The 27,778-nt window shown below is 41.7% G+C and overlaps 1 protein-coding gene across 1 annotated transcript; it reads right to left on the reverse strand.

The window, feature by feature from the left end:
• Positions 1–480: 480 nt before the first annotated feature.
• On the reverse strand, positions 481–27,671 carry LOC307180910 (doublesex- and mab-3-related transcription factor C2-like). The gene is made up of 6 exons (XM_079911510.1): positions 27,527–27,671; positions 4,304–4,522; positions 4,065–4,222; positions 3,265–3,401; positions 2,035–2,182; positions 481–1,055 (listed from the first exon to the last, which is right to left on the reverse strand). Exons 2-5 carry the CDS (start codon positions 4,516–4,518, stop codon positions 2,045–2,047), a joined length of 648 nt encoding a protein of 215 aa, XP_079767636.1. The 5' UTR covers positions 4,519–4,522; positions 27,527–27,671; the 3' UTR covers positions 481–1,055; positions 2,035–2,044.
• Between the last annotated feature and the right edge of the window lie 107 nt (positions 27,672–27,778).

A 27,778-nucleotide genomic window follows, 5' to 3' on the forward strand; every position in this document is an offset into this window, starting at 1 on the left:
TGTGTTGTTTGGCCCATGTAAAGGGCTTAAAGAGGAAACCAGAGCCAACATTTGAAAATTGAGATATTTTACATAGAAATCTAGAATTTCATCTTCTCTTGAAAAATCAGGAGATGGGGCAACAATGAGCCCACATTCCTGCATGGCAACAATTGGCTAGAGCCAAGTGACAGCTGCCCCCTTAGGTAGAGCATGCACTGTCAATTGGCCAGACCCCATCTGGCCTGCTCTACTCATTTATATAATCTGCTTGATTCTGCAGACATCTCAATTTGTGGCCCTCTGGACAACTGGAAGCAGTCTATGCCAGGAAAGGCGTAGGCACTTACTTGCTGAATGAATAAATCTCCTACCCTTTTTTTTTCCTCTACCATTTTCTTATCTAGCCATGTTAAGAAATCCCAGTTATTGAGTAAAGAGCTTCTCCCTTTGAAAAGTGAATTGAACAAGTCTGTTAGAGTCAGGAGAGTCTAAGTTATACTGTGGTAACAAACAACTCCTATATCTCAGTGCCTTACAACAAGGGTTTATTATTTGCTCACACACACAAACCTAGACACAAAATGAAAACATCCTCAGATTTTCACATGCATGGATAAGTATATGAGCGTGTCAGTATGTTCACAATCACGAATCCAATAAAACCTCTGGCAGATGAACATATGGACTCACACAGAACCCTATTTAGAGACTGATCAGCTTAGATTGTACAACCCTGTTTTCATAAGAGACATTAAAAGGCCCTGGGATCCAAGAAAGTAAAGGATGGAGGTACAAGAATATCCATCCTCAGTCAAGGAATTGCCCCGTATAAAAAAACGGGTCTGAAAGCTTATATAAGCGCCTAAGGGCTTAGAAAAAGACATTAAGAATTTTGGACATTAAGCATTTTGCAAATGCATACATAGGCAGTATTTTAGTGAGTTCTCCCCCTCTGGGCTTCTAGCTCAAGGGGGAGATGCACCCCAGGTGTCCATTAGGCAGAGAAACAGAGCTGGCTGGCGCAGGTCCAAGAGAGGCGTTAGGAGGCTGAAGTCCTCTATCTCCAGCAGGAGCTGTAGACACAAAGAAAGGGGTCAGGGTCAGGTCACACCCATTTCCCCTCCTGGCTCTCCCCTCTTTTTTGTTCCACCCAATCAAGGCTTTGTCACCTGGACTGTATTGCACAGAACTCTCCCTTGCTGGTTTGCCCACCTCAAGTCCTGCCTCCTCCAAACCCTCCATCACAGCCACCACATTTCTTTTTGTCAAGCCCAGTGTCTCTGAATATGCTCCTCCCTAGTTCAGACATTCCCTGGCTCCTCATCACCCACAGTGGCTGATCTAACCTCCTAAGCCTGGCATGCCAGACCTCCGTGACTGGTAGCCTCTCCACCCTCATCCCCTCTGTTCCAGCAGTTCCTTCAGGGTGGCTGCTTCACTCACACTCCATACCGAATGCACCATTTTGGTCTGGCCGTGCCCAGCCTTCCCTCTCAGCCTCCCTAGGTGTCTATCTCGCCTCCAGTCCTTCCTCCCCAGGCTCATCAGTGAGATACAGCCGCAAAACACGACTTGTGAAGGCATCCATGCTCCACCTTGAGACTGGAAGCTCCCTGAAGGCAGGAACCAGATCTCCTTCTGCACTAGGCTCTTGCCACCTATGTATGTCCTTCCCAGGTCACAGCAGACTTCAGGGGTCTGGATAGAAAGTCCTGGGCTGGGAGTCAGGAGACCTGGTTCTTCCACTTGATATGCTGCATGCCCTAGGGTAGGTCCCTGCTACTCTTAGGGACTTGGTTTCCTTATTTCTTGACATCAGGGCACTGGACATTTGGTGTTGAGCACAATGCTCGATAAACCGATGATTCACTGAACAACCATGTACTGCCACTTCAAGAGTCAGACTGAGGAGCTTGGCTGCCTGGGCCCAAAGAGGTTCAACCCCCAACCCCCCTCCTACTCTGACTTCCCAGTCAGGCCCTGCTTAACACAACCGCCTCCCATTTCCCAACTATCCCCAACCCCATGTTCTCCTTTCAAAGACCAGGCTACCTGGTGCAACTCAGGGCTGGAGCACAGAGATGGAGCCAGAAGGGGCCTGGGAAGATTCTCTCAGAGCCAGCAGAGCCTCGGCCGCTTCCAGTTTTCGCTGCCACTCTGAGGAGGCAGAAACCGAGACCTGGTCGGAAGCTTTGGGAGCCTGCGAAGCAAAGGATGTGAGAGAATGGGAGCTGGGAACCCACACCTCCCCCGTGCCCCTTCAGTCCCCAGCTACCCTGAGGCCTTCTGCTCTTCTCCTTCACTAAGCTTGGCCCCTGCCAGGGTTCTGGACCCCACAATTTCCCCAGAATCTGTGGCTGCAGTAGAAGGGGGTTAAGGGTGGCACAGGGCTGGAGGATCAGAGTTGAGCATCTAGGAACAAGGAAAGGAGAAGCCAGGGGATTTACCCCTCTGGCAGGCACATACTACCAGTAGAGAGAGAGGAGCAAGGATTTTGCAATATCTGCATGTGGGAGTCTGAATGCCAGCTGGCCATTAGTCGTTGTGGCTTGGACAAGTCCGTTCCCCTGCTTGGACTGTCTTCTTTTCTGTACCTTTCTTTTTCTATATCTTTCCTGAGACACTAATTCCTCCCAGCTTTTTCAAAACTCCCAAGGCAACAGTAAAGATTATGGGAAGTCAGAGGTGTCTGTGTTTTAATCTTCAAGGCACCTGGAGTGACGTGATTACTGTCCCTGTCCAAGGACTGGTTCTTGCCTCCATATTCCCCAATCAAGTTTCCCAAGGCACTTGAAGGGCCAGCTTGGCTCATCTCCAGGAACTTTTCTCTGACGGTTATTAGACTCTCGCCTGGGTGAGATGGTGGGCCTCACCATCATGGCCCCCCTTCTCAGCAGGAGCTTCTATCCCATCGATTTGTTTCATGTGGAATAACAGCCTCCAGTTGTCAAAGGCCTGCTATGTGGCAGGCCTTGTGCTAGTCCTCTTGTCAATGTTATAGGTGTAGAATATTGTCCCCTCTCAGTACACTGATAGGAAAATAGAGGCTCAGAGATGTAAAGTTACTTTTCCAAAGTCTCACAAATTGGAAATGGCAAATCTGGGAGAGCTCTGTCGTTGCCCCATAGTCTGAGATGCCACCTTCTCCTCCTCCTCCTCCTCCTCCACTTGCACCGCACTGCCTTCACTTCCTCTTTCTTGCTGCCATGGCCTTAACCAGAAGGTTGGGCACTCAATAACAAAATATACAACTAGCTCCATGGTCCTTCTCACTCTACTCACCTGCTGGGCAGGGCAGGGGGTCTGTGTGTCTTCCTGGAAAGAGAAATTGTTAGTTGCTTCTTCAAGGGTGCTGGAGTCCAGGACAGAGACAAACATTCCGAGGCCAGACCGATCAGCAGAGCTCCTTGGGAGCTTGCCTGCAGGAGCAGAGAGCACAGGTTGGAGTCAGGGACCAAGCCGGCCATGGAAAGGAGATGTGGGCATGTTTTAGGACAACGATAGGAGCCCAGGATGTCAGAGTTGGGAAGACCTTGAAGACCAGCTAGTCCTACTCTTCATTTTGGGACTGGGGACTATGAGACCCAGAGAGAAGTATTTTTTTCCCCCAGGGTCATATGGCAAGTTGCAGTAGGGTTAGAGATGGTACCCAGGTCTTCAGGACACAGGAAGGGGTCTGGGCAGTGGCTGAGGTGGAAGCTTCCCACACTGGCCCCAGACTCCTCCCCAGGGGTTGCACAGGGGTGGGCCTCAAGCTGATGTTCTCCTTCCCAACTGTGAGAGACTGGGGACAGCTTAGGTGAGCCTTTCTCCCTGACCGTCTCCCCCCGACTCTACCTCCCACCCAATCTGAGGCCTCATCCCACTGTGGACCTTTTTGACCGCACCCCCCCCCCCCAGATGTCTCCAGCCCACCAACACTTGGTAGATAATATTGATGAGGTTTTATAGTTGGGGAAGCTAAGGCCCAAGGAGTAACTTGCCCAAAGCCACATCGAAATTGGGTGGTAGGACTGGTGACAGAACTACTCATGCTCCCTACACCCAAAACTCAGACACCCTCCCTGGCCAGAGATACTCACTGGGGACTCCTGCTTGAATGGCCAACTTGTTGACATGACTGTGAGCTTTGGGAGAGGTGGTCCCACTCCTTATCAGTCCTTCAGTCAGGTGCCTCTTTCGGAGTGGCCCCTGCTCCGACTTCAAGGTACTCTCAGCAGGCAAGATGCTGCAGTGTTCCCTAAAGTGGGGGATTGCAGGTCTAAAGTCAGTCACCTTTAGAGGAGCCCACTCCCCTCCCCTTGTCAGACACCATACTCACGAGAAGAGGGCACACTTGTGACACTCGCAGACCTTGAAGAGGCAGTAGTGCTCCTGGTCCTTGACTTGGGCAGTGATGCCGTGTTTGTGGCAGCGGGCTCTGCGACGTTTAGCTCTTCTGGGGCCAGGTTCAATCCCCCATGGGGCTCCGGTCTCAAGTCCAGTGGTGGAGTCAGGGGGGCCGCAGGGCACAGCAGGCATTTCATTGGGATCCATGGTTCTAGAGCAAGGAGTGGAGGTCAGGGTGGCCACATGATCCCCTACCCACAACGTACTTCCTCTCCCTTGGAAAGCCCCATCTGAGGCGGCTGGATTCTTCTCCACCCAGCTCACCGTTGAAATGAGATTGTACCCTCCCTTCTTACTTCGTGTAGCCTCCTTCCCAGGGCGCTCCACTCACGCATAGGCAGGTTGCAAGAAACTCTGGGCATGGGTCCTGTATATTTTCAATCCAATTACTAGTCTCTCTGCCTACCTTCACTCCACATAGACACCCTTCACAGGCATGCACATGCACTCTCACGCCCCCTTCAACAATTACTACTTCCCTTTCTCATGTATCATCTTGTATTCTGCTATGCCCAGCTATTATTCCTGGCATCCACTTCCACAATTGTCTTCCTAACCTCCTGCATTCATTCACTCCCTACTCATGATTCTATGCCCCTCTGCATTCAATTCTATTATTAGTCTCCTGTATGCCCTACATTCAATCTTCCTCTCACCTTCCATTCCGATTTTTTTTCTTGCACCCCATTGAAATCTTAATTATTCTCTTGCTCCCTCTTTAAACTGACACCCCTTTGCATCTCATGAAATCATATTCTGCTGGATCTCAAGCCCCTGTTTCAATCATTATTTTCATTAATTCCCTCAATTATTTATCAAGTAGATGTTTGTTGATCCCCCCTAGTGAATGCCAGACCCTGATCTAGTCAAAAGCCAACTCCTCACTACACTAATTGTTCTCTTGCACCAACACACCCTCTCTGCTTTCATGCAAACCCGTGCATTCCCTCCACAGCCTCCCAACAATCTTCCATGCTCCTCTCCAAACTTCAACAATTATGCTTGGGCTTCCCTGGTGGCGCAGGGGTTGAGAGTCCGCCTGCCGATGCAGGGGACACGGGTTCGTGCCCCAGTCCGGGAAGATCCCACATGCCACGGAGCGGCTGGGCCCGTGAGCCATGGCCGCTGAGCCTGCGCATCGGGAGCCTGTGCTCCACAACGGGAGAGGCCACAACAGTGAGAGGCCCGCGTACCGCAAAAAAAAAAAAAAAACCAATCACGCTTGAGCACACCTTCCCCTCCTCCCGCACCCAGAGTGCACCACCTCCTCTCAGGCTGCCAGACCATTCCCTGCCACACCCACCTCAGAATCAAAGGGAGGGGCATAAGCCCTGCCCCAGGGGCCAGAGGCCGGGTGTCAGGAGGCCTCAGCAAGCGGTCGTCCGTCCCACAGGACTTCAGCCAAGGGGGCTGGGGTTGGGTGTGGAGTGGGAGGTGGGGGTGGGGGTGGGGCGGGGCGGGACATGAGGTACCCGGCTGAGATGGAGGAGAGGAGAAGGGGTTGGGGATCCATAGCAGGAGGGAGGGAGGAAAGAAGAGGTGTGGAGAATGAGGGTCCTATTCCTGATGCCAGTCTGTGGTTACCCCAGCCTCCACCAGGTCAGAATCAATCTGCTGGGACAGGAGACCTGAAGGAAGCCTCAGCTCTCGCTCCCTTTCCCGCTCTGCCTTCAAAGGCCAATGAGCTTCCAGCTCTGCCTTTCACCTCCCACTGCTATGGCCAGCGACCAATGAGCTTCAAGCTCATCCGAAGGTCACTGACCAAAGTCCCGCCCCACTCGTCGCTTCCCTCCCAGTTCTCCTCTCGCTGGCTTTATTGGGCGGCCGGCCATTTAACTCCGGAAGTGAAGTAGAGCTTTGTGCTCTCCAAACCTTGTTTCCCGAACTGTTCTCTCTTTGGATGTGAAATACTGTACACGCATGCCTTTTAAACACACGTCCTTGGTATTCTGTAACTTACTTTTACAAAATTCAGCGTGTGTTTCTAAGGTCGCTCCGTATTCCTATGTCAGGGATTCTCAGGCAGGGGTTCGTAATTCACAGTCAGATTTTGCATCTCCAGGGAACATTTGGCACTGTCTGGAGTCATTTTGGTCTTTATTCGTGTGTCTCTGTTTCTGAATTCCCTGTTCTGTTCCACAGATAAATTGGTCTATTCCTGTGCCAGTACTACACTGTGTTAATTTTTATCTCTTGGTAAGACATTTTGATCTCTGGTAGGACAAGTCTTCACACCTTATTCATCATCTCCAGGCTTATCTTTACTATTCTTCGCCTTTTGCCCTTCCTAAATTCTAAAATATAAATGTTAGGATCAGCATGACATGTTTCCTGAAAACTCATTTGCGGTAGATTTGGATTGCATTTTCATTGAATCTGTGGATCAGTTAAGAGAGAATTGGCTATCTTTATGATATCCAGCCTTCCTAGTCACCAACATGGGATGGCTCTCTATTTTTGTGGGTCTTCTTTAATGTTGGAATCTCTCAGCTTAGTATTTAGCTTTACCTTTTGTACGTTCAGATCTTGTACATCCTTTATTGCATTTATCCCAAGAACTCTGGAATGTTGTTGCTCTGGTGCTTGATATCTGGTTACAATAACATTTTCTATCTGTATCTGATTTCTAGAATTCCACTTGGCTTTTTAAAAAATATGTTGATCTCGGGGGCTTCCCTGGTGGCGCAGTGGTTGGGAGTCCGCCTGCCAGTGCACGGGACACGGGTTCGTGCCCCGGTCCGGGAGGATCCCACCTGCTCCAGAGCGGCTGGGCCCGTGGGCCATGGCTGCTGGGCCTGCGCGTCTGGAGCCAGTGCTCCGCAGCGGGAGAGGCCACAGCAGTGGGAGGCCCACGTACCGGAAAAAAAAAAATATATATATATATATATATATATTTATATATTTATATATTGATCTCAAAGTCAGCCACCATGCTAAACTCTGTGATATCTAATCATGTGCCTATAAGTGGTGCACAGTCTTCTGTGAATCTATGAGTAACAGAAGTAAGGTAATCAACTTACAAGTTTCTTACTGGCTGGCTAGGACATCCACTACAAGGTAAAATAGAGACTGCAAAATTGGGCATCTTTGGGTTATTCCTAATATTAAACAGAATGATGCCAACATTTCCATATTAAAATGGGCTTGCTGTGTTTCATTGTTTGCTTTAATTCTTCAATTCTTTCTCTGTTTCTCCTTCCTTTCTTTCTTTCCTTCCTTCTCTCTTTTGTTTTTTCCGTTCTCTCTCTCTTTTCTCATTCTTTCTTTCTTTCCCTTTATCAGATTAAGGAATATCTCTTGTATTTCTAGCTTAATAAGATTGTCTTAAAAATCATGAATAGATATAGGATTATACTTTTTTGGCCTCCACTGAAATGATCAAGACTCTAATCATTTAATCTGTTAACACAGTGAGGGTTATTTATAAGATTTTTTTTTTCGAAATCTTTAGTGAAGTACACATCTTAGTGAGTTTCCAAAAACTAAACATAAACATCCAGTTAGCACCTGGAGCAAACAGCAGAATATATTAGCAACACACAAACCTCTCTCATGCCCCCTTCCATCTATAGTTTTTCTAATGTTAAACCAGATTTGCTCTCCTAGGATAGATGTAACTTAGTTATGGCGTATCATCTTTTGTGTACACTGGTGGGCTCAGTTTGCTAAAGTTTTGCTTAGAATTTTTTGTGTCTTCGGTTCACGAGGAAGATTGACTTGATGTTTCATTCCTCATAGCATCTTTGCTGGTTCCAGGGTCAAGGTTTTCTAGTCTCATAGACTAAGTTGGGCAAAAGTCCCTCTTTGCTATCCTCTGGCAGTGTTCACGTAAGATTAGGATTATCTGTCTTGAAACTCTTTATTTATTTTTTAACATCTTTATTGGACTATAATTGCATTACAATGTTGTGTTAGTTTCTTCTGTATAACAAAGTGAATCAGCTATATGTATGCATATATCCCCATATCCCCTCCCTCTTGCATCACCCTCCCAACCTCCTATCCCACTGCTCTAGTTGGTCACAAAGCACCGAGCTAATCTCCCTGTGCTATGCAACTGCATCCCAATAGCTATCTACTTTACACTTGGTAGTGCATATATGTCAATGCTATTCTCTCACTTCGTCCCAGCTTACCCTTCCTCCGCCCTGTATCCTCAAGTCCATTCTCTATGCCTGCGTCTTTATTCCTGTCCTGCCCCTGGGTTCATCAGAACAATTTTTTAACATCTTTATTGGAGTGTAATTGCTTTACAATGGTGTGTTAGTTTCTGCTGTATAACAAAGTGAATCAGCTATATGTACACATATATCCCCATATCCCCTCCCTCTGGCATCTCCCTCCCACCCTCCCTATCCCAGCCCTCTAGGTGGTCACAAAGCACCGAGCTAATCTCCCTGTGTTATGCAGCTGATTCCCACTTGCTATCTAGTTTACATTTGGTAGTGTATATACGTCAATGGTACTCTCTCACTTCGTCCCAGCTTACCCTTGCCCCTCCCTGGGTCCTGAAGTCCATTCTCTACGTGTGCGCCCTTATCCCCGTCCTGTCCCTAGTTCTTCACAACCATTTTTCTTTTTTTTTTAGATTCCATATATATGTGTTAGCAAACGGTATTTGTCTTTCTCTTTCTGACTTACTTCACTCTGTACGACAGACTCTAGGTCCATCCACCTCACTACAGATAACTCAATTTTGTTTCTTTTTATGGCTGAGTAATATTCCATTGTACATAGGTGCCACATGTCCTTTATCCATGTATCTGTCGATGGACATTTAGGTTGCTTCCATATCCTGGCTATTGTATATAGAGCTGCGATGAACATTGTGGTACATGACACTTTCTTTTTTTTTTTTTTTAACATCTTTAGTGGAGTATAATTGCTTTACAAGGGTGTGTTACTTTCTGCTTCGTAACAAAGTGAATCTGTTATACATATACATATGCCCCCATATCTCTTCCCTCTTGCATATCCCTCCCTCCCACCTTCCCTATCCCAGACCTCTAGGTGGTCACAAAGCACCGAGCTGATCTCCCTGTGCTATGCGGCTGATTCCCACTAGCTATCTAGTTTACATTTGGTAGTGTATATATGTCAATGGTACTCTTCCACCTCACCACAGCTTACCCTTGCCCCTCCCTGGGTCCTGAAGTCCATTCTCTACATGTGCGTCTTTATCCCCGTCCTGTCGCTAGTTCTTCAGAACCATTTTTCTTTTTTTTAGATTCCATATATATGTGTTAGCATATGGTATTTGTTTTTCTCTTTCTGACTTATTTCTTTCTGTATGACAGACTCTAGGTCCATCCACCTTAGTACAAATAACTCAACTTCGTTTCCTTCTATGGCTGAGTAATATTCCATTGTATATAGGTGCCACATGTTCTTTATCCATGTATCTGTCGATGGACATTTAGGTTGCTTCCGTGTCCTGGCTATTGTAAATAGAGCTGCAGTGAATATTGTGCTACATGTCTCTTTCTTTCTTTTTTAACATCTTTAGTGGAGTATAATTGCTTTACAAGGGTGTGTTACTTTCTGCTTCGTAACAAAGTGAATCTGTTATACATATACATATGTCCCCATATCTCTGCCCTCTTGCATCTCCCTCCCTCCCACCATCCCTATCCCGGCCCTCTACGTGGTCACAAAGCACCGAGCTGATCTCCCTGTGCTATGTGGTTGCTTCCCACTAGCAATCGGTTTTACATTTGGTAGTGTAGATATGTACATGCCACTCTCTTACTTTGTCCCAGCTTACCCTTCCCCCTCCCTGTGTCCTCAAGTTCATTTTCTAGTAGGTCTGCGTCTTTATTCCTGTCCAGCCCCTAGGTTCTTCATGACCATTTTTTTTTAGATTCCATATATATGTGTTAGCATACGGTATTTGTTTTTCTCTTACTCACTTACTTCACTCTGTATGACAGACTCTAGGTCCATCTACCTCAGTACAAATGATTCAATTTTGTTTCTTTTTATGGCCGAGTAATATTCCATTGTATATATGTGCCACAACTTTTTTATCCATTCATCTGTTGATGGACACATACGTTGCTTCCATCTCCTGGCTATTGTAAATAGAGCTGCAATGAACATTATTGTGCATGACTCTTTTTGAATTATGGTTTTCTCAGGGTATACACCAAGTAGTGGGATTGCTGGGTCATGTGGTAGTTCTATTTTTAGTTCTTTAAGGAACCTCCTTAGTGGCTGTATCAATTTACATTCCCACCAACAGTGCAAGAAGTTTGCCTTTTCTCCACACCAGCTCCAGCATTTATTGTTTGTAGATATTTTAATGATGGCCCTTCTGACTGGTGTGAGGTGATACCTCAATGTAGTTTTGATTTGCATTTCTATAATGATTAGTGATGTTGAGCATTCTTTCATGTGTTTGTTGGCAAGCTGTATATCTTCTTTGGAGAAATGTCTATTTAAGTCTTCTGCCCATTTATGGATTGGGTTGGGTTTTTTTTTTTCTCATATTGAGCTGCATGAGCTGCTTGTAAATTTTGGAGATTAATCCTTTCTCAGTTGCTTCATTTGCAAATATTTTCTCCTAATCGAAGCATTGTCTTCTCATCTGGGTTATGGCTTCCTTTGCTGTGCAAAAGCATTTAAGTTGCATTGGGTCTCATTTGTTTATATTTGTTTTTCATTTCCATTTCTCTAGGAGGTGGGTCAAAAAGGATCTCGCTGTGATTTGTGTCATAGAGTGTTCTGCCTATGTTTTCCTCTAAGAGTTTTATAGTTTCTGGCCTTCAATCCATTTTCAGTTTATTTTTGTGTATGGTGTTAGGAAGTGTTCTAATTTCATTCTTTTACATGTAGCTGTCCGGTTTTCCCAGCACCACTTATTGAAGAGGCTGTCTTTTCTCCATTGTATATTCTGGCCTCCTTTATCAAAAATAAGTTGGCCGTAGGTGTGTGGGTTTCTCTCTGGGTTTTCTATCCTGTTCCTTTGATCTATATTTCTGTTTTTGTGCCAGTACCATACTGCCTTGATTACTGTAGCTCTGTAGTGTATTCTGAAATCCAGCAGCCTGATTCCTCCAGCTCCATTTTTGTTTCTCAAGATTGCTTTGGCTATTCGGGGTCTTTTGTGTTTCCAAAGAAATTGTGAATTTTTTTGTTCTAGTTCTGTGAAAAATGCCATTGGTAGTTTAATAGGTTTTGCATTAAAGCTGTAGATTGCTTTGGGTAGTATAGTCATTTTCACAATGTTGATCCTTCCAATCCAAGAACATGGTATATCTCTCCATCTGTTTGTATCGTGTTTAATTACTTTCATCAGTGTCTTATAGTTTTCTGCATACAGTTCTTTTTTCTCCTCAGGTAGGTTTATTCCTACGTATTTTATTATTTTTGTTGCATTGGTAAGTGAGTGTGTTTCCTTAATTTCTTTTTCAGATTTTTCATCGTTATTGTATAGCAATGCAAGAGATCTCTGTGCATTAATACTGTAACCTGCTGCTTCACCGAATCCATTGATTAGCTCCTCTAGTACTCTGGTAGCATCTTTAGGATTCTGTATGTATAGTATCATGTCATCTGCAAGCAGTGATAGTTTTTCTTCTTTTCCAATTTGGATTCCTTTGATTTCTTTTTCTTCTCTGATTGCCATGGCCCAAACTTCCAAAACTACGTTTAATAAGAGTGGTGAGAGTGGGCAATCTTGTCTTGCTCCTGATCTTAGAGGAAATGGTTTCAGTTTTCCACCATTGAGAACGATGCTGGCGGTGGGTTTTTCAAATATGGCCATTATTATGTTGAGGTAGGTTCCCTCTATGTCTACTTTCTGGAGAGTTTTTATCATAAATGGGTGTTGAATTTTGTCAAAAGTTTTTTCTGCATGTATTGAGATCTTCATATGGTTTTTCTCCTTCAATTTGTTAACATGGTGTGTCACATTGATTTGCGTATATTGAAGAATCCTTGCATTCCTGGGTAAACCCCACTTGATCATGGTGCATGATCCTTTTAATGTGCCTTTGGATTCTGTTTGCTAGTACTTTTTTTGAGGATTTTTGCATCTATGTTCATCAGTGATATTGTCCTCTACTTTTCTTTTTTTTGTGACATCTTTGTCTGGCTTTGGTATCAGGGTGATGGTGGCCTCGTAGAATGAGTTTGGGAGTGGTCCTCCCTCTGCTATAGTATGGAAGAGCTTGAGAATCATAGGTGTTAGCTCCTCTCTAAATGTTTCATAGAATGGAACTTTTAATTAAAACTTGACCATTCAACAGCTAGGATGCTTGTTTGATTTACTTAAAAAATGGTACTGTGGGTGATGTCAAACATATACCATTAGAGTTTGTATACAAACTTATAATCTCCAAGTTCATGACAGTAGATCGGTGGTCCTGGAACATGAGCTTGCATCAGAATCACCCAGAGGGTTTGCTAACGCACAGGTTGCTGAGCTCTGCATCTGTAGTCTCAGATTAAAAATTCTGGGGTGAGACACAGAGTTTCCTTTTCTGACTAGCTCCCTGGTGATGCAGATGCTTCTGGAAGGGAACTACACTTTGAGAACCATTGTACAAGAGAGAAGAGCAAAGGAGCCCTCCAATTATCCATCACCCAACCGCAACCATCAATAACTCAGAGCCAATCTCAATTCACATATATCTTATCCCCTACCCCTCTCCCAGATTATTTTCAAGAAAGCATCAGAAATCATCTTATTTTATTGGGAACTGTTTCAACGCATAGCTCTAAAATATGAGCAATCCATTTTCCTCAACTTTTCATTTTGAAAATGCACCAGGTTGAAGAGTGAACATTCTTTCACTCAGATTCTTATTATCCCATTGCTTTCTCTCTTTTTTTCTTCTTTTTTGCTTAACCACTTAACAGTTGCAAACATTCCATCCAATTACTTCAGAATGTATCTCCTAAGTAATAGGATATTCTCCCGTCTAACCACAGTACTATTATCAGGTCGAAGGGATTCACCAATGACATGATAATATTATCGAAGTCCATGTACAGTCCATATTCAAATTTCCCCAATTGTCCCAATAATACCCCTTTGAGAATCAACAGTTCAATCAAGTATCATACATTGCTTTCAACTGTCATGTCTCTTTAGTATCCTGTGGTCCCGAACAGTCCCTCAACTTAAATCTTCCATGACAATGACATTGTCCAAGAGCCTCAGCTTGTTTGCTTGTAAAGTGTCCGCAATATGTGTTTGCCTGATATTTTCCTCTTGTTTAGATTTATGTCTTTAGGTTTAATATTCTTGGCAAGAATAAGCAGTCTGTGGCATTATATTTTGATACCATGTGGGTATCCTGTTCTCCAAAACCATTCTCAGCTCTTGGCCTTAATTTTCTTTCAGGGTTCTAGGTCCGGTTTGATTATATTACTTTGGTGGTTGAAAACATGGTGATTCTCTATTTCTAGCATTCCTTTCTGTTTTTATTAGTGGGCATTTTGCTGTAAAGATGAGCATCCCAGCCTCCCAACCCCCTCCCTTATTGTTGTCGCTGCGTATTGCTGTGCTTGCAGCAACAAAAAAGATGAAAACCTGTTTATTTGTTGTGTTCAAAGAAATATGAAGAAAACAAAGTGAACAATATTAAGAGAAATGTAAGCAATTATAAGATGAATTTGACAAGAATTTCCTCTAACAGTGCAAACAGAATGACAAAATCTGTTGCCTGAAATTGGAATTAACTGTTCAGCAACAACTAAAAACAGTTTTTAACAATTATTAAGAGAACCTGAGGTTATAAATTTGGCCAGTTATAAAGTAGCTTGGATCTTGGGCGTGCGCACACACACACATGCCCTCTCTCTCACACACACATGCACTCTCTCTCTCACACACACAGACATTTTAAATGGAGATATAGTAAAAATTAAATAAATAAATAAATACATTATTATTACAGTTACAGAATGTATGCTAGAGAATAGTGAAACCATATACAACATTTTACGGAAAGCACAAGATCTGCAACTAAGCCCATATAATACAGGACCTTTGCAACAATATGAAAGAGTAATTGATTCAAAACATGAAAAAAATTTCAAATACCTTATGTTTCAAATACCTTCTCATGAGTCACGAGACATGAGACATTGGCCAATTAATACTTTAGGTTTTCTCCAAGGACTTTCCAATTTGCAGAGATATGATTGTAGCCTACAAATCTGAACTTGTGGCGTAGAGCCCAGGGAATCATTTCTATCACTTAGAAAAGAATTTGAGCAAACCACAAAAAAAAAAATTCCCCCAAAATAGTGTCTGTATGAAGGACAGCAATCCAGCGTCCAATTTTTCTCTTTTTTTTCTTTCCAATGTATGATACATGCGGAGAACATAGGTACTTAGGTTTCTAAAGTAGACTATATCATGAATATAGTTATTGAAGTCATTCAGTAAATGCAGTGCATCATTGTAGGTTTATTTTGTCAGTCTCACTAGAGGTTTGTAACTTTTACTGATCTTTTCAAAGAACCATATATTTGTTTCATTGATTGTCTCTATTGTTTTTCTGTTTTCAATTTCATTGATCACTGGACATATCTTTAGTATCCCCTTCCTTCTGTTTGTTTTGGATTTACTTTGCTCTTCTTCTTCTAGCTTCCTGAGGTGAGAACTTAGATTACTGACTTGATACTTTTCCTTTTCCTTAATGTACGCCCTTAATGATGTAAATTTCCCTTCCAGCAACGCTTTAGCTTCATCCCACACATTTGGATATGTTTTGTAATCATTTCCATTCAGTTCAATTCACTTCTTGATGTGCTGGATCAAGTGGCCTCCTTACCACTGAGTGGTAGTGAACGTCCTGAAATCATCCCAGGAGGGATGGGGAGGGGTGCTGTCTTACTACCTAGTGGAGGTATATATAATTTCAGAATCTCCACGTGATTGGTTTCCACTGACATGTGGGGAAGGGGAAGGGTGGTCCCTGTTTCCTCCAGTATGATGTGAAATTCTTGGCTCCCCACTGGACCTTTGCTGGCTTGAGGGGTGACCAGGCCAAAATGTGCTTTTTTTTTTTTTTTTAACCCCGTACCGTTTGGCTGGTGTAGAGCAGTTATGGTCAAAACCTTTTCTGAAAACAAATACTGTATGCTAACACATATATATGGAATTTAAAAAAAAAAATAAAGGTCAGAAGAACCTGGGGGCAAGACAGGAATAAAGATGCAGACCTACTAGAGAATGGACTTGAGGATACGGGGAGGGGGAGGGGTAAGCTGGGACAAAGTGAGAGAGTGGCATGGACATATATACACTACCAAACGTAAACTGGATAGCTAGCGGGAAGCAGCCACATAGCACAGGGAGATCAGCTCGGTGCTTTGTGACCACCTAGAGGGGTGGGATAGGGAGGTTGGGAGGGAGGGAGATGCCAGAGGGAGGAGATATGGGAACATATGTATATGTATAACTGATTCACTTTGTTATAAAGCAGAAACTACCACACCATTGTAAAGCAATTATACTCCAATAAAGATGTTAAAAAAATTAAATATAGCTTTGAGTTTAATACATCTATCTTTGATTAAAAATTATAATCACAAGAAACAAGCAGTTCTCTCTGAGTATCCATTTGAAAATACACAGAACAAACAAACATGTGGCTTGAAAAAATAGAAAATAACATTCAGAAGATTCCCAGATAAATCAGGAATAATTAAACGAACTTCATCATAGATAAAACCCAAATTTTGTGTTGGTATGATAGTTTCCTGGGGATAGTGTTCAGTCCCTAATTTTGGATGTTTTTCCAAATTTCTAAGTTATATCTGCTTTGTTGAGTTAATATTCAGAAATATACACTTCATCTTCAAAATAAAAATGATTATGCCTGTAAAAGCTGCTAACGTGGCAATCAGGAAGTCCAGTAAATGTGGCAGATTGGTCATTTGGTAAACTCACTAATTTTAGGAGAGATGCAAATTTTGTGGTCACCCAGCATCACAAAACTTAACAGGGAAAATTCTGAACAAAGGGGCTGTCTCTGTCTCTCTGCGCCACTCTTCATCTGTGAAAATGCATGGAAGGAGGAGCTCACTGTTGGCCAAATGAGACAAATGGATTCTGAACCTCTTACTGTGGGTCACTCTTGTAGATTTTGTGTGTTTATGGCCTTTCAGACGTTGATCAATAGTAATGAGAGCTAATATTTCGGGTAGGCATTAGCTCTTTGCTATTTAGTGTAGATAACGCAGTAAATGCTTTGCAAACATTGTCCCATTTAATCCCTACAACCCCCCTATTATTATCCTCAGTTTGGCCAATTGGGAATCTTAGGCTGAGAGAGACTAAGTACTTTGCCCAAAGTCACACAGCTAAGAAGTGGTAGAGCCAAGTTTCAAATTAAAAATTGCCTCTCTTAAATATTATGGTGTCATTTGGGGGCTCCTGGCAACTTTCCAGACATATTTATCGAAGGCACCAGAATATCTTGAGAAGTCAAGCCCTGAACAAACTGGCTGTGAATAAATTAGCAGGCATCTCCTGCAGTTCAAGGGGCTTTACAGGCCCACATACTGTATGTAAACTCGGGTTTTAGGCTGCCATTGAGGATCTTTGATCAATGACCAAGCGATATTTGTTGGATAGGCAGAGATTGATTCGAAAGGAGAAAGATGGAGCTATATTTCCACACCATAGTGTGAAGAGTGGTCTCTTGTGTCCCTCCTGCTTTTTACCCCAAATTCTATCAGTAACCAAAAGGGTTGTGGGCTGCATCAATATGAAAACAAGCCATTTCAGTGGAAAATACTAACTGGGTGCTATGGAATTATGAAAACCAAGACTGGTTGTTCAAATGAATCTCTGTTTCTAACTCTTCATATGGGAGACAGCTGCAGCTCCACCCCCGCCCCCCCCCCCCATCTGCACTCTTACTCCCTTGAAGCTCTCAGCTTCCTGAAGTGACTAGAGGTGAAATTAGTTGTGACCTGGAGGTATTAGTCAGGCTAGCCGCCAAATATCTAGGTGAAAACCTGGCTATATTTAAGCCATGGTGGCCAAAAATACTCCCCATTAAACCGAACTAGGAGAAAATTTGGTGACCAGACACTGGTTTGGCAATCATTATGCCTCAAAGGTTCCACTTAAAGTGAATCTATTTGAGAGTGACAACTTTGAGAGCAAAGATGGTGTCTTATACACCTTTGCTTAGTGCTCCTGTTGTGGTCCCTTTCACATGGTTGGTGACCCAAAAAGTTATTCTTTGGGAGACATGTAAGTACAAGCACAGTTTACTGCCCAGCAACAAGCACCCTAATAGACAAGCACAGTGAAAGATTGTACAGGAAGTCAGCCAAAATGGCAGAAGAAGGACCTCTGAAAATTCTCTCCTCCCTTAAAGCAATGAGAAAACTGGCAAAAATGTTCAGAATCAATGTTTTCAGAGCTCTAGAAATTCACCAAAAGTATGCAACAACCACAGGTATATTTATTCTACAAAAACAGCTGAATCTCAGTAGGAAGAGTGAGCCAGGTGGCATTTCAACTAATCCTGTTCTCATGCCCCTCTATCCAACTCTGTGGTAGCTTTGAATACTAACAGCCTGCAATCACGGTGAAAACCGGCCACCTGGCAGCCACCAGAGGGAGCAGAAATGGCACGGGCCTCCTGCAAAGCCTCATTCCCAGAGAACTGTCATTATTTGACCTGTCTGGTCGTTCCCTGGAAGACCCCACTTGGGTGGCTGTCTCTGACTCAGAGCTTACCCAGTTTGAAATTCCTTTTCCCTGAGGGCATTTGTCAAAAACATTTAGAGCCACAAACAGAACCCAACAATATGTTAAAGGAATCATACACCATGATCAAGTGAGATTTATCCCAGGTGGGCAAGGATTTTTCAATATCCACAAATCAATCAATGTGATACACCACATTAACAAACTAAAGAATATAAACCACACGGTCATCTCAAAAGTTGCAGAAAAAGCTTCTGATAAAATTCGACACCCATTTATGATCAAAATTCTCCAGAAAGTGGGCATAGAGAGAACATACCTCAACATAATAAAGGCCATTTATGACAAACCCACAGCTAACATCATACTCAATGGTGAAAAGCTGAAAGCATTCCCTCTAAGATCAGGAACAAGACAAGGCTGCCCACTCTCACCACTTTATCCAACATAGTTTTAGAAGTCCTAGCCACAGCAATCATAAAAGAAAAAAAGAAATAAAAGAAATTCAAATTGGAAAGGAAGAAATAAAACTGCCAATGTCTGCAGATGACTTGATGCTATACATAGAAAACCCTAAAGACACCACCACAAAACATCTAGAGCTTCTCAATGAATTTGGTAAAGTTTTAGGATGCAATTAATATACAGAAATCTGTTGCATTTCTGTATACTAACAATAAAGTATCAGAAAGAGAAATTAAGGAAACAATCCCATTCACCATCGCAACAAGAAGAATAAAATACCTCGGAATAAACCTAACTAAGGCGGTAAAAGACCTGTACTCCAAGAACTATAAGACGCTAATGAAAGAAATTGAAGACAACACAAACAGATGGAAAGGTACAACGTGTTCTTGGACTGGAAGAATCAATATTGTTAAATTGACCATACTACCCGAGGCAGTCTACAGATTCAACACAATCCCTATCAAAATACCAATGGCAGGGCTTCCCTGGTGGCGCAGTGGTTGAGAGTCCGCCTGCCGATGCAGGGGACACGGGTTCGTGCCCCGCTCCGGGAAGATCCCACATGCCATGGAACGGCTGGGCCCGTGAGCCATGGCCACTTAGCCTGCGTGTCTAGAGCCTGTGCTCCGCAATGGGAGAGGCCACAACAGTGAGAGTTCCGCGTACCGCATTAAAAAAAAAAAAAAAAACAACAACAAAAAAAAACCAATGGCATTTCTCACAGAACTAGGACACAAAAAATTTTCATTTGTAAGAAAACACAAAAGACCCTGAAGAGTCAAAACAATTTGAGGGAGAAAAAAAAAAAACATTTAGAGGCAATTAATTATCATTGCAGCTGCCTGAGGCAGTGGGCCACACTTGGGGCAAACAATAGGAGAACCAAAATCTTATAAGGGAAACCTAGGTAATGAGATGTCCATAGGGACTTTGTAAAGCTATGACATATCCTTAGGAAACTTGGACGCCTGGTACCTTCCCAGGATGATGGCCAGCTCTGGAAAGACCCAAAAACAAGGAGAAATGAAAGCTAAAACAGAACTGACAAATAGCAGGCAGAGTTTTGAAGCCATACACACAGTCCTCCTTGGCAAAGACTGGGAAATTTAGCAGTTCCAGCCAATTGAAGACATTTCTGTGCAATCATTTGGTAACCACCAAACTAACCAAGTGGTGAATTTGGTAACCACACACAACAGAGGATACAGAAGTCCAGAAAAGCCACTAAAAAATCAAATGACAGCAAGAATACCCACAACAAACAGCAACAACAAAACCTGGAAAGGAGGCAGTATCTGAATTCCAGAGTTGCCACATACTATCATTGAAAATGTCCAGCTTTCCACCAAAACGTATCAGACATGCAAAGAAGCAGGAAAGTGTGGGAGATACACATGGATGTCCAGACATTGGACTTACTAGAAAGAGACTTTAGATCAGCTATTGTAAACTTGTTCAAACATCTAATGGAAGCCATGTCTTATGAATTAAAGGTAAGCATGAGAACGATGGCTCATCAAATAGAGAATATCATCAAAGAGATAGAAATCGTTTTAAAAATACCAACTAGAAATTCCGGAGCTCAAAAATATATTAACTGCAATGAAAAATTCACTAAAGAGTCTCTACAGAAATTAGAACTGGTATGATGAAACAAAATCATCAAGCATGAAATTTAGAGGCAATTGAGATTGTGCACTCTGAGGAAAAGAAAGAAAAATGAATGAAGAAAAATGAACAGAGCCTCAGAGGCCTTGTAGGGCATGATTAAGCACACCATCTTATGCATAATGAGAGTCCCTGGAGGAGAGAAGAGGAGAAAAATGGGAAGAAAGAATAAGGGGAAAACATGGCCCCCAACTCCCCAAATTTGATTGAAATTATTAATCTAGGCAAACAAAAAGCTCTGAAACGCCATGGAGGATAAACTCAAGGAGATCTGTACCTAGAACCAGCTTATTCAAGCTGATGACAGTCAAGGACAATGAAAGAATGTTGAAAGCAAGGAGACAAGCAGCTCATCACATACAAGGGATTAACAGCTGACTTCTCATCAGAAACTTTGGGGAACAGAAGACAGCGGGAAGTCACCTTCAAAGTGCTGAAAGAAAAAATCCCATCAACCAAGAATATTCTATCCAACAGAACGCTCTCTTCAAAAACGAAGGGAAGATAAAGCCATTCTCAGACAAAGAAAAGCTGAGTGAATATATTGCTAGCAGACCTGCCCTACAAGAACTACTAAGCGGAAATCCCCAAAAGGTACTAGAGAGTGACTTGAATCCACCTGAAGAAACAAAGAGCATCACTAAATGTAACTAAGCGGGCATTTATAAAAGACAGCATCAGTGTATTGTTGTTTGTAACTCTTTTCTACCTTTGTCTGGTTTAGAAGAGAAGTGCACAAAGCAATGATTATAAACCAATCTGGATGGGCTTAAAGTTAAGGTGTAAAGATGCAATTTGGGGGACAATAATAGTACAAAGGAGCTGGTGGGTCCAGAGGTATACAGGACCAAAGTTTTTGTATAATATTAAAATTAAGTTGGTATTATTCTGAGTTAGATTCTTTTAAGTTAAGACCTTAATTGTCAACTATGAGCTCACCACTAAGAAAATAATTCAAAAACAATAAGAGGATGAAAATGGTATGTCAGAAAATATCTATTTAACACAAAATGGCACCTCAATGGTAAGAGAGAGGAACATAAAGACACGAGGGAAAAAAACAAAAATGGTTGACATAAATCCCACCTTAACAGTAATCACATTAAGTGTAACTAGAATGAACACTAAAAGGTAAAGCAGATATTGGCAGAATGTCATACAGATAGAAAGCAGAATGGTCGTTGCCAGGGGCTGGGGGGAGAGGGGAGGAATGGAGAGTTAGTGTTAAATGGGAACAGAGCTTCGTTTAGGGAAAATGAAGATGTTCTGGAGATGAATATGGTGATCGTTACACAACAGTGTGAATATACTTAATGACACAGAACTCTATGCCTAAAAATGGTTAAATGTTAAATTTTATGTTATGTTTTATTTTATTTTTTTCCTTATAAAAAGGAAAAAACTGGAGAGACATCCCCTGCCCATTGATTGGGAAACTTAATATTGTTAATATGGCAATACACCCCAAACTGATCTACAGATTCAACGCAATCTCCAAAAAAATCTCAGCTGACTTCTTTGAAGAAATAAATAAGCTGATCTCAAAATTCACACGGAAATTGAAGCGTCCAAGAATAGCCAAAGCAATCTTGAAAAAGAATATTAAGTTGGACGGCTCACACTTTCCAATTTCGAATCTTGCTACAAAGCTCCAGCAATCAAGAGAGTGTGGGTTTGGCATAACGGTAGTTATATAGAGTAATGGAATGGAATTGAAAACCCATCAATTAACTTTCACATTTATAGTCAATTGATTTTTCAAACAGGATGGCAAGATAATTCTATGGGTTAAGGAAGGGTGTTTTCGACAAATGATGCTGGGACAACTGGATATCCACAAGCAAAATAATGAAATTGGACCCAATCCTTATTTCACTCCATATACAAAAATTAATTCAAAATGGGTTATAGACCTAAATATAAACACTAAAAATATAGAACTCTTAGAAGAAAGCATAGCAGTAAATCTTCCTGACATTGGATTAGGGAATGTCCTCTTAGATATAATACCAAAAGCCCAAGGAACAAAAGGAAAACTGATTTATTGGACTTGGTCAAATCTTAAACTTTATTTGATGCAAATCATACCATCAAAAATGTTGAAAGAGCACCTACAGAATGGGAAAAAGTGTTGGAAAATCATGTAACTTATAAGGGACTTATATCTGGATGCTATAAATTAGTTTTAAAAACCAATAATAAGATCATCTATACCATTTTTCTAGATTCCACATATACGGGTTAATATGCAATATTTGTTTTTCTCTTTCTGACTTACTTCACTCTGTATGACACTCTCTAGGTCCATCCACGTCTCTACAAATGACCCAATTTCGTTCCTTTTAATGGCTGAGTGATATTCCATTGTATATATGTACCACATCTTCTTTATCCATTCATCTGTCGGTGGACATTTAGGTTGCTTCCACGTCCGGGCTATTGTAAATAATGCTGCAGTGAACATTGGGGTGCATGTGTCCTTTTGAATTATGTTTTTCTCAGGGTATATTCCCAGTAGTGGGATTGCTGGGTTATAGGATGGTTCTATTTTTAGATTTTTAAGGAACCTCCATACTGTTTTCCATAGTGGCTGTATCAGTTTACATTCCCACCAACAGGGCAAATGGGTTCCCTTTTCTCCACACCCTCTCCAGCATTTATTGTGTTTGTAGATTTTTTTGATGATGGCCATTCTGACCACTGTGAGGTGATACCTCACTGTAGCTTTGATTTGCATTTCCCTAATAATTAGTGATACTGAGCATCTTTTCATGTGTCGCTTGGCTATCTGTAGTCTCCTTTGGAGAAATGTCTACTTAGGTCTTCTGCCCATTTTTGGTTTGGGTTGTTTGTTTTTTTGATATTGAGCTACATGAGCTGCTTGTATATTTTGGAGATGAATCCTTTGTCAGTTGCTTCATTTGCAAATATTTTCTCCCATTCTGAGGGTTGTCTTTTCATCTTGTTTATGGTTTCCTTTGCTGTGCAAAAGCTTTTAAGTTTCATTAGGTCCCATTTGTTTAGTTTTGTTTTTATTTCCATTACTCTAGGAGGTGGGTCAAAAAAGATCTTGCTGTGATTTATGGCAAAGAGTGTTCTCCCTATGTTTTCCTCTAAGAGCCTTATAGTGTCTGGCCTTACATTTAGGTCTTTAATCCATTTTGAGTTTATTTTTATGTGTGGTGTTAGGGAGTGTCCTAATTTCATTGTTTTATGAGTAGCTGTCCAGTTTTCCCAGCACCACTTATTGAAGAATCTGTCTTTTCTCCATTGTATATTCTTGCCTCCTTTGTCATAGATTAGGTGACCATAGGTGGGTGGGTTTATCTCTGGGCTTTAAATGTATGAATACTAAGGGGGAAAGTGGGGGTGGGAGGAATTGGGAGATTGGGATTGACACGTATACACTACTGATGCTATATATAAAATAGACAACGGATGGGAACATTACTGTATAACACAGGAGATGGTACTTAATGTACTGTGGTCACCTGAATGGGAAGGAAATCCCCAAAAGAGGGGATATATGTATACGTATAGCTGATTCATTTTGCCGTACAGGAGAAACTAACACAACATTGTAAAGCAACTATACTCCAATAAAAATTAATTTAAAAAACAATAGTAAAATATTAACCTTATTGAGAAATGGGCAAAAGATGTGTTTCTTCCCAAAAGATAGAGAAATGGCCAATAAGATCATGAAAATTGGCTCAATACAATTTAAAATTCCATAGGGAAATTCAAATAAAAAGCACAACGAGATACAACTTCGCAGCCATCTAGATGGCTATTATTTTATAAGGTGTGGGGGGGGGGAAGGGAGAGAGGGAGTATGGGAAGAAGGAAGAAAGAAAAACAGAAGACAAGATTGTTGACAAAATGTGGAAAATGGGAACCCTTGGGCATTACTGGTAGGGCTGTAGCTGCTGTGGAAGACCATATGGTGGTTCCCCAGAAAATTAGGTTTGGGATTACCATATGATTCAGCAATTACACTTCTAGGAATTGCAAAAAGGGGCTCAATCAGATAAGGTGAAAAATCCCAGGTGTTCATCAGCAATGAAAGGATAAGCAAAATGTGGTATATACACACAATGCAATATTACTGAGGCTTAAAAAGAAATGAAATTCTGATACATGCCACAACATGGATGAACGTTGAAGACGTTGTGCTGGATGAAATAAACCAGGTACAAAATGACAATTATCTTATGACTTCACTTATATGAGGTAAGTAGAGTAGTCAGATTCATAGAGATAGAAAGTAGAATGGTGACTGCCAGGGTCTGGTGGGAGAGAGGCATGGAGAATTATTGTTTAATAGGTACAGGGTTTCAGGTTGGGGTGATGAAAAGTTCTGGTTGTGGATGATGGGGATGATTGCACATCCATGTGAATGTACTTAATGTCATTGCATTTTATACTTAGCATGGTTAAAATGGTAAATTTTATGTATGTTATGTATATTTTACCACAATAAAAATATAGAAAGAAAGAAAGACTCAGTCTCATGGAAAATTACTTTGCCCTGCCAGGAAATTTCTTAGGTATCGAAGGCAAAATTTTCATTAGGAATATAGGTAGGGATTTACTAATGATAGTGTATGCATTTATAATCTTTAAAATTGAATTTGTATTTCAAAATTTTCCCAAAAAGAAAACTTCAGTTCTACATGGATACACTGATGAACAAGATCACACATTTAAAAGAAAAAATAGTGACAGCCCGACAGAACTTTTCCAGAAAATACAGGAGGAACTCTTGCCTATACATTTTATGAGGGCAGCATTACTTTCACACAAAAAATAGAAAAAGACACTACAAGGGGAAAAAAGCACCACAGACCAATATCCTTGATGAATATACATGTAAAACTACCTAATAAAATCTTAGAAATATGAATCCAGTGATATATAAGAAGTATAATCCATGACCAAGCAGATTTATCCTAGGAATGCAAGGTCATTTTAACATTAAAAAGTGCATCGATGTATTTTTTGTCATATTAAGGGAATGAAAGAAAAAATGATCATCACAATATAAGACAGAAAAGTCATTTGATAATATAAAACATCCATTCATGATTAAAACAAACAAAAAACTGATAACTTAAGAACAGAAGGGAACATACTTAACCAGATAAAGTGCTTCTACCAAACACCTGCTGTTGGCATCATACTTAATGGTGAAAGACTGAATGCTTCTCCCATAAGATTAGGAATGTACCAGAATGTCCACTCTCACCATGTCTATTCAATATTATACTTGTGGCCCTGGTTGATGAGTTAAGGCAAGAAAAAGAAATACAAGGCATACAGATAGAAAAGGAAGAAGTAAAAAATGATCTTCATTTTCAAAAGGCATTATAATCTACATAGAAAATATTTAGTAGTCTACGAAAATCAAAAATCATCTCCCAGATCAGATAAGCAATTTCACAAGGTCACAGGACAGAAATTCAATATTAAAAAAGTCCTATTTCAATAGAGTAGGAACAGATAATTGGAGATGAAGAAAAAAATTTTAATGTCACTAACAATAGCACTAAAATGAATGGAATACCTACTAAGAAGTTTAACGTAATATGTGCAAGACTTGTATGCAGGTAACTATAAAATATTGCTGAGAGAAATTAAAGAAGACCCAAATAAATGGAGATATACTATGTTCATGGGTCAGAAGACTCCAAAAGGTTTAAGATGTCAAGTCTCTTATAATTCCTCTATACATTTGCCATAATCATAAGTAAAATGAAAAGCTATTTCTAAAACTTATATGGAAATGCAAGGGACATAACAATAGCCAAAGCCATTTGGATAAGAACAAAGATGGAGGACTTACACTACCAAATTCCCTGACTTAATGTAAAGGTATAGTAGTCATGACAGTGTGGTATTACCATAAAAATAGACGTATGGATCAACTGATAAAATAGAAAGCCTAGAAATAGATGTACACAAAAATATGGTCAGTTGATTTGTGACGCAGGCGCTAATATAATTAAATTAACTGATAATTAACTAACAGAGCTGGAGAAAGTGGATCTCCATATGGAAACCGCAAACAAACGTGAATACCTCACACTATATGCAAAAAAAAAAAACCCCTCAAAATAAATAATAGAAAACCTGCAAGAAAATATGGGAGAAAACTTCCGTGTTATGAGGTTAGGCAAAGATATCTTAGGTAGAACATCCATTCAAAAACTATGAATCATAAAGGAAAACAACCAATGGACCGTTAACAAAGTTAAAACAAAACCCGAAAACTTTTGCTTCTCTAAGTCCAGGGTTCAGTATCTCTGTGTGGCACCACATTTTACTCCTATACTGGAACCTCATGACTGACCTTGACTTCTACTTAACCCCTAGAAGAGAAAACTGGGTCTACTTATTTTCAGTTGCAAAAACGTACTTTATTGTCTTGAGCATCTGCTTGCAAAGCTCCCCCCTTTCTCTATTTCCTGGCCAACTTCTTTCCTCACTAATTTCAGGCATGTCTTCTCTGGGGAATCTCCAAGACTCTATTCCAACACTCGAGGCGGGGTGGCTGTCCCTCTTCCATCCTCCCATAGCCATATAAACTTCCTTCTATCTCTCTCTATTGTAATCATCCTTTTTTTTTTTTTTTTTTTTGGCTTCTTTCCCACGGAATGACTTGAAGCAGCAACAAAACCTCATCTGTTTTTATAACCTCAGGCCATGGCCCGTGATAGACTCCTAGAGAGACAATCAGTCCTGTATCCTCACATGTATATAAGAGGTGCCTCCCTAAGCAACATTATTATTTCAAAAACCAAGTAAAGACCCTTAGGCCACCTACTTCCACTCTTCCTTCCAGGTACTGTTTGCAGAGAGCTCCCTTGAAGTCAGTGGAGCAGAGCCTCATAGTTCTGGGTGATAAACAGGGGGCAAAACTAAGCAGCTTCTGTTGAAACCCAAGCGTCAAAGATGGAATCTCATATAACAGGACTAGGTAACAAGGAGCTCTCACCTCAGTTGTTCTGATTTCAACTTAGCCCAGCCCAGGTCCTTCCCCTCCGTCCCTCACATTTTTCAAGCCCTCCAGTCCCCAAGCCACCTGTCCACTACCCATCAGATGCTGACGGTCTCACAGTCAGCATCTCATATAACCCACTGAGAGGTAAACCTCTGCTGTTGATTTGGACTGTGGATACCATCACCCAGCTCACCCTCCTTGCTTTGATAACCCATTTAGACCCATACACCTCCCCAGGGCTTTAACGTACACAATCCTATGTATCTAAACGTGGGGAGGGTCCACACGAACACCCCTGTCTATGGCATCCCCACCAAAAGACAACTCACCATCTGCCGGAACACTTCTGCTTTATATGTTCAGCAATCAGAAACCTGGCTTAAGCCTGCTGGGAGGTTCAGAGGAAAGAAGAAAAAAAGAGACAGAGAGAGGGGAAGGGTGGGAGTAAGAGATACAGGAACAGAGGGGTTGTCACATACCAGAAATGTATCCACTGCTTGAGCACAGTGCACTGGGTTGCAGGAGGGAGGAAAGACAGGGCGGGGTCAGAGGGGCTGGAGGGGTGTGGAGGGCCAGGCCCT

This window comes from Stenella coeruleoalba (assembly GCF_951394435.1).
Source record: "Stenella coeruleoalba genome assembly, chromosome: X".
In the NCBI taxonomy this organism is placed as follows: Eukaryota; Metazoa; Chordata; class Mammalia; order Artiodactyla; family Delphinidae; genus Stenella; species Stenella coeruleoalba.

What these genes read in the sequence shown, in the direction of transcription:
- LOC307180910 (XM_079911510.1), bottom strand. Translation starts at nt 4,518, where the DNA reads ATGGATCCCAATGAAATGCCTGCTGTGCCCTGCGGCCCCCCTGACTCC. An exon ending in CATTCAAGCAGGAGTCCCCA is followed by an intron (nt 3,402 to 4,064) that starts GTGAGTATCTCT and finishes CTGCTCCTGCAG; the next exon opens with GCAAGCTCCCAAGGAGCTCT. An exon ending in CCCCCTGCCCTGCCCAGCAG is followed by an intron (nt 2,183 to 3,264) that starts GTGAGTAGAGTG and finishes TTTGCTTCGCAG; the next exon opens with GCTCCCAAAGCTTCCGACCA.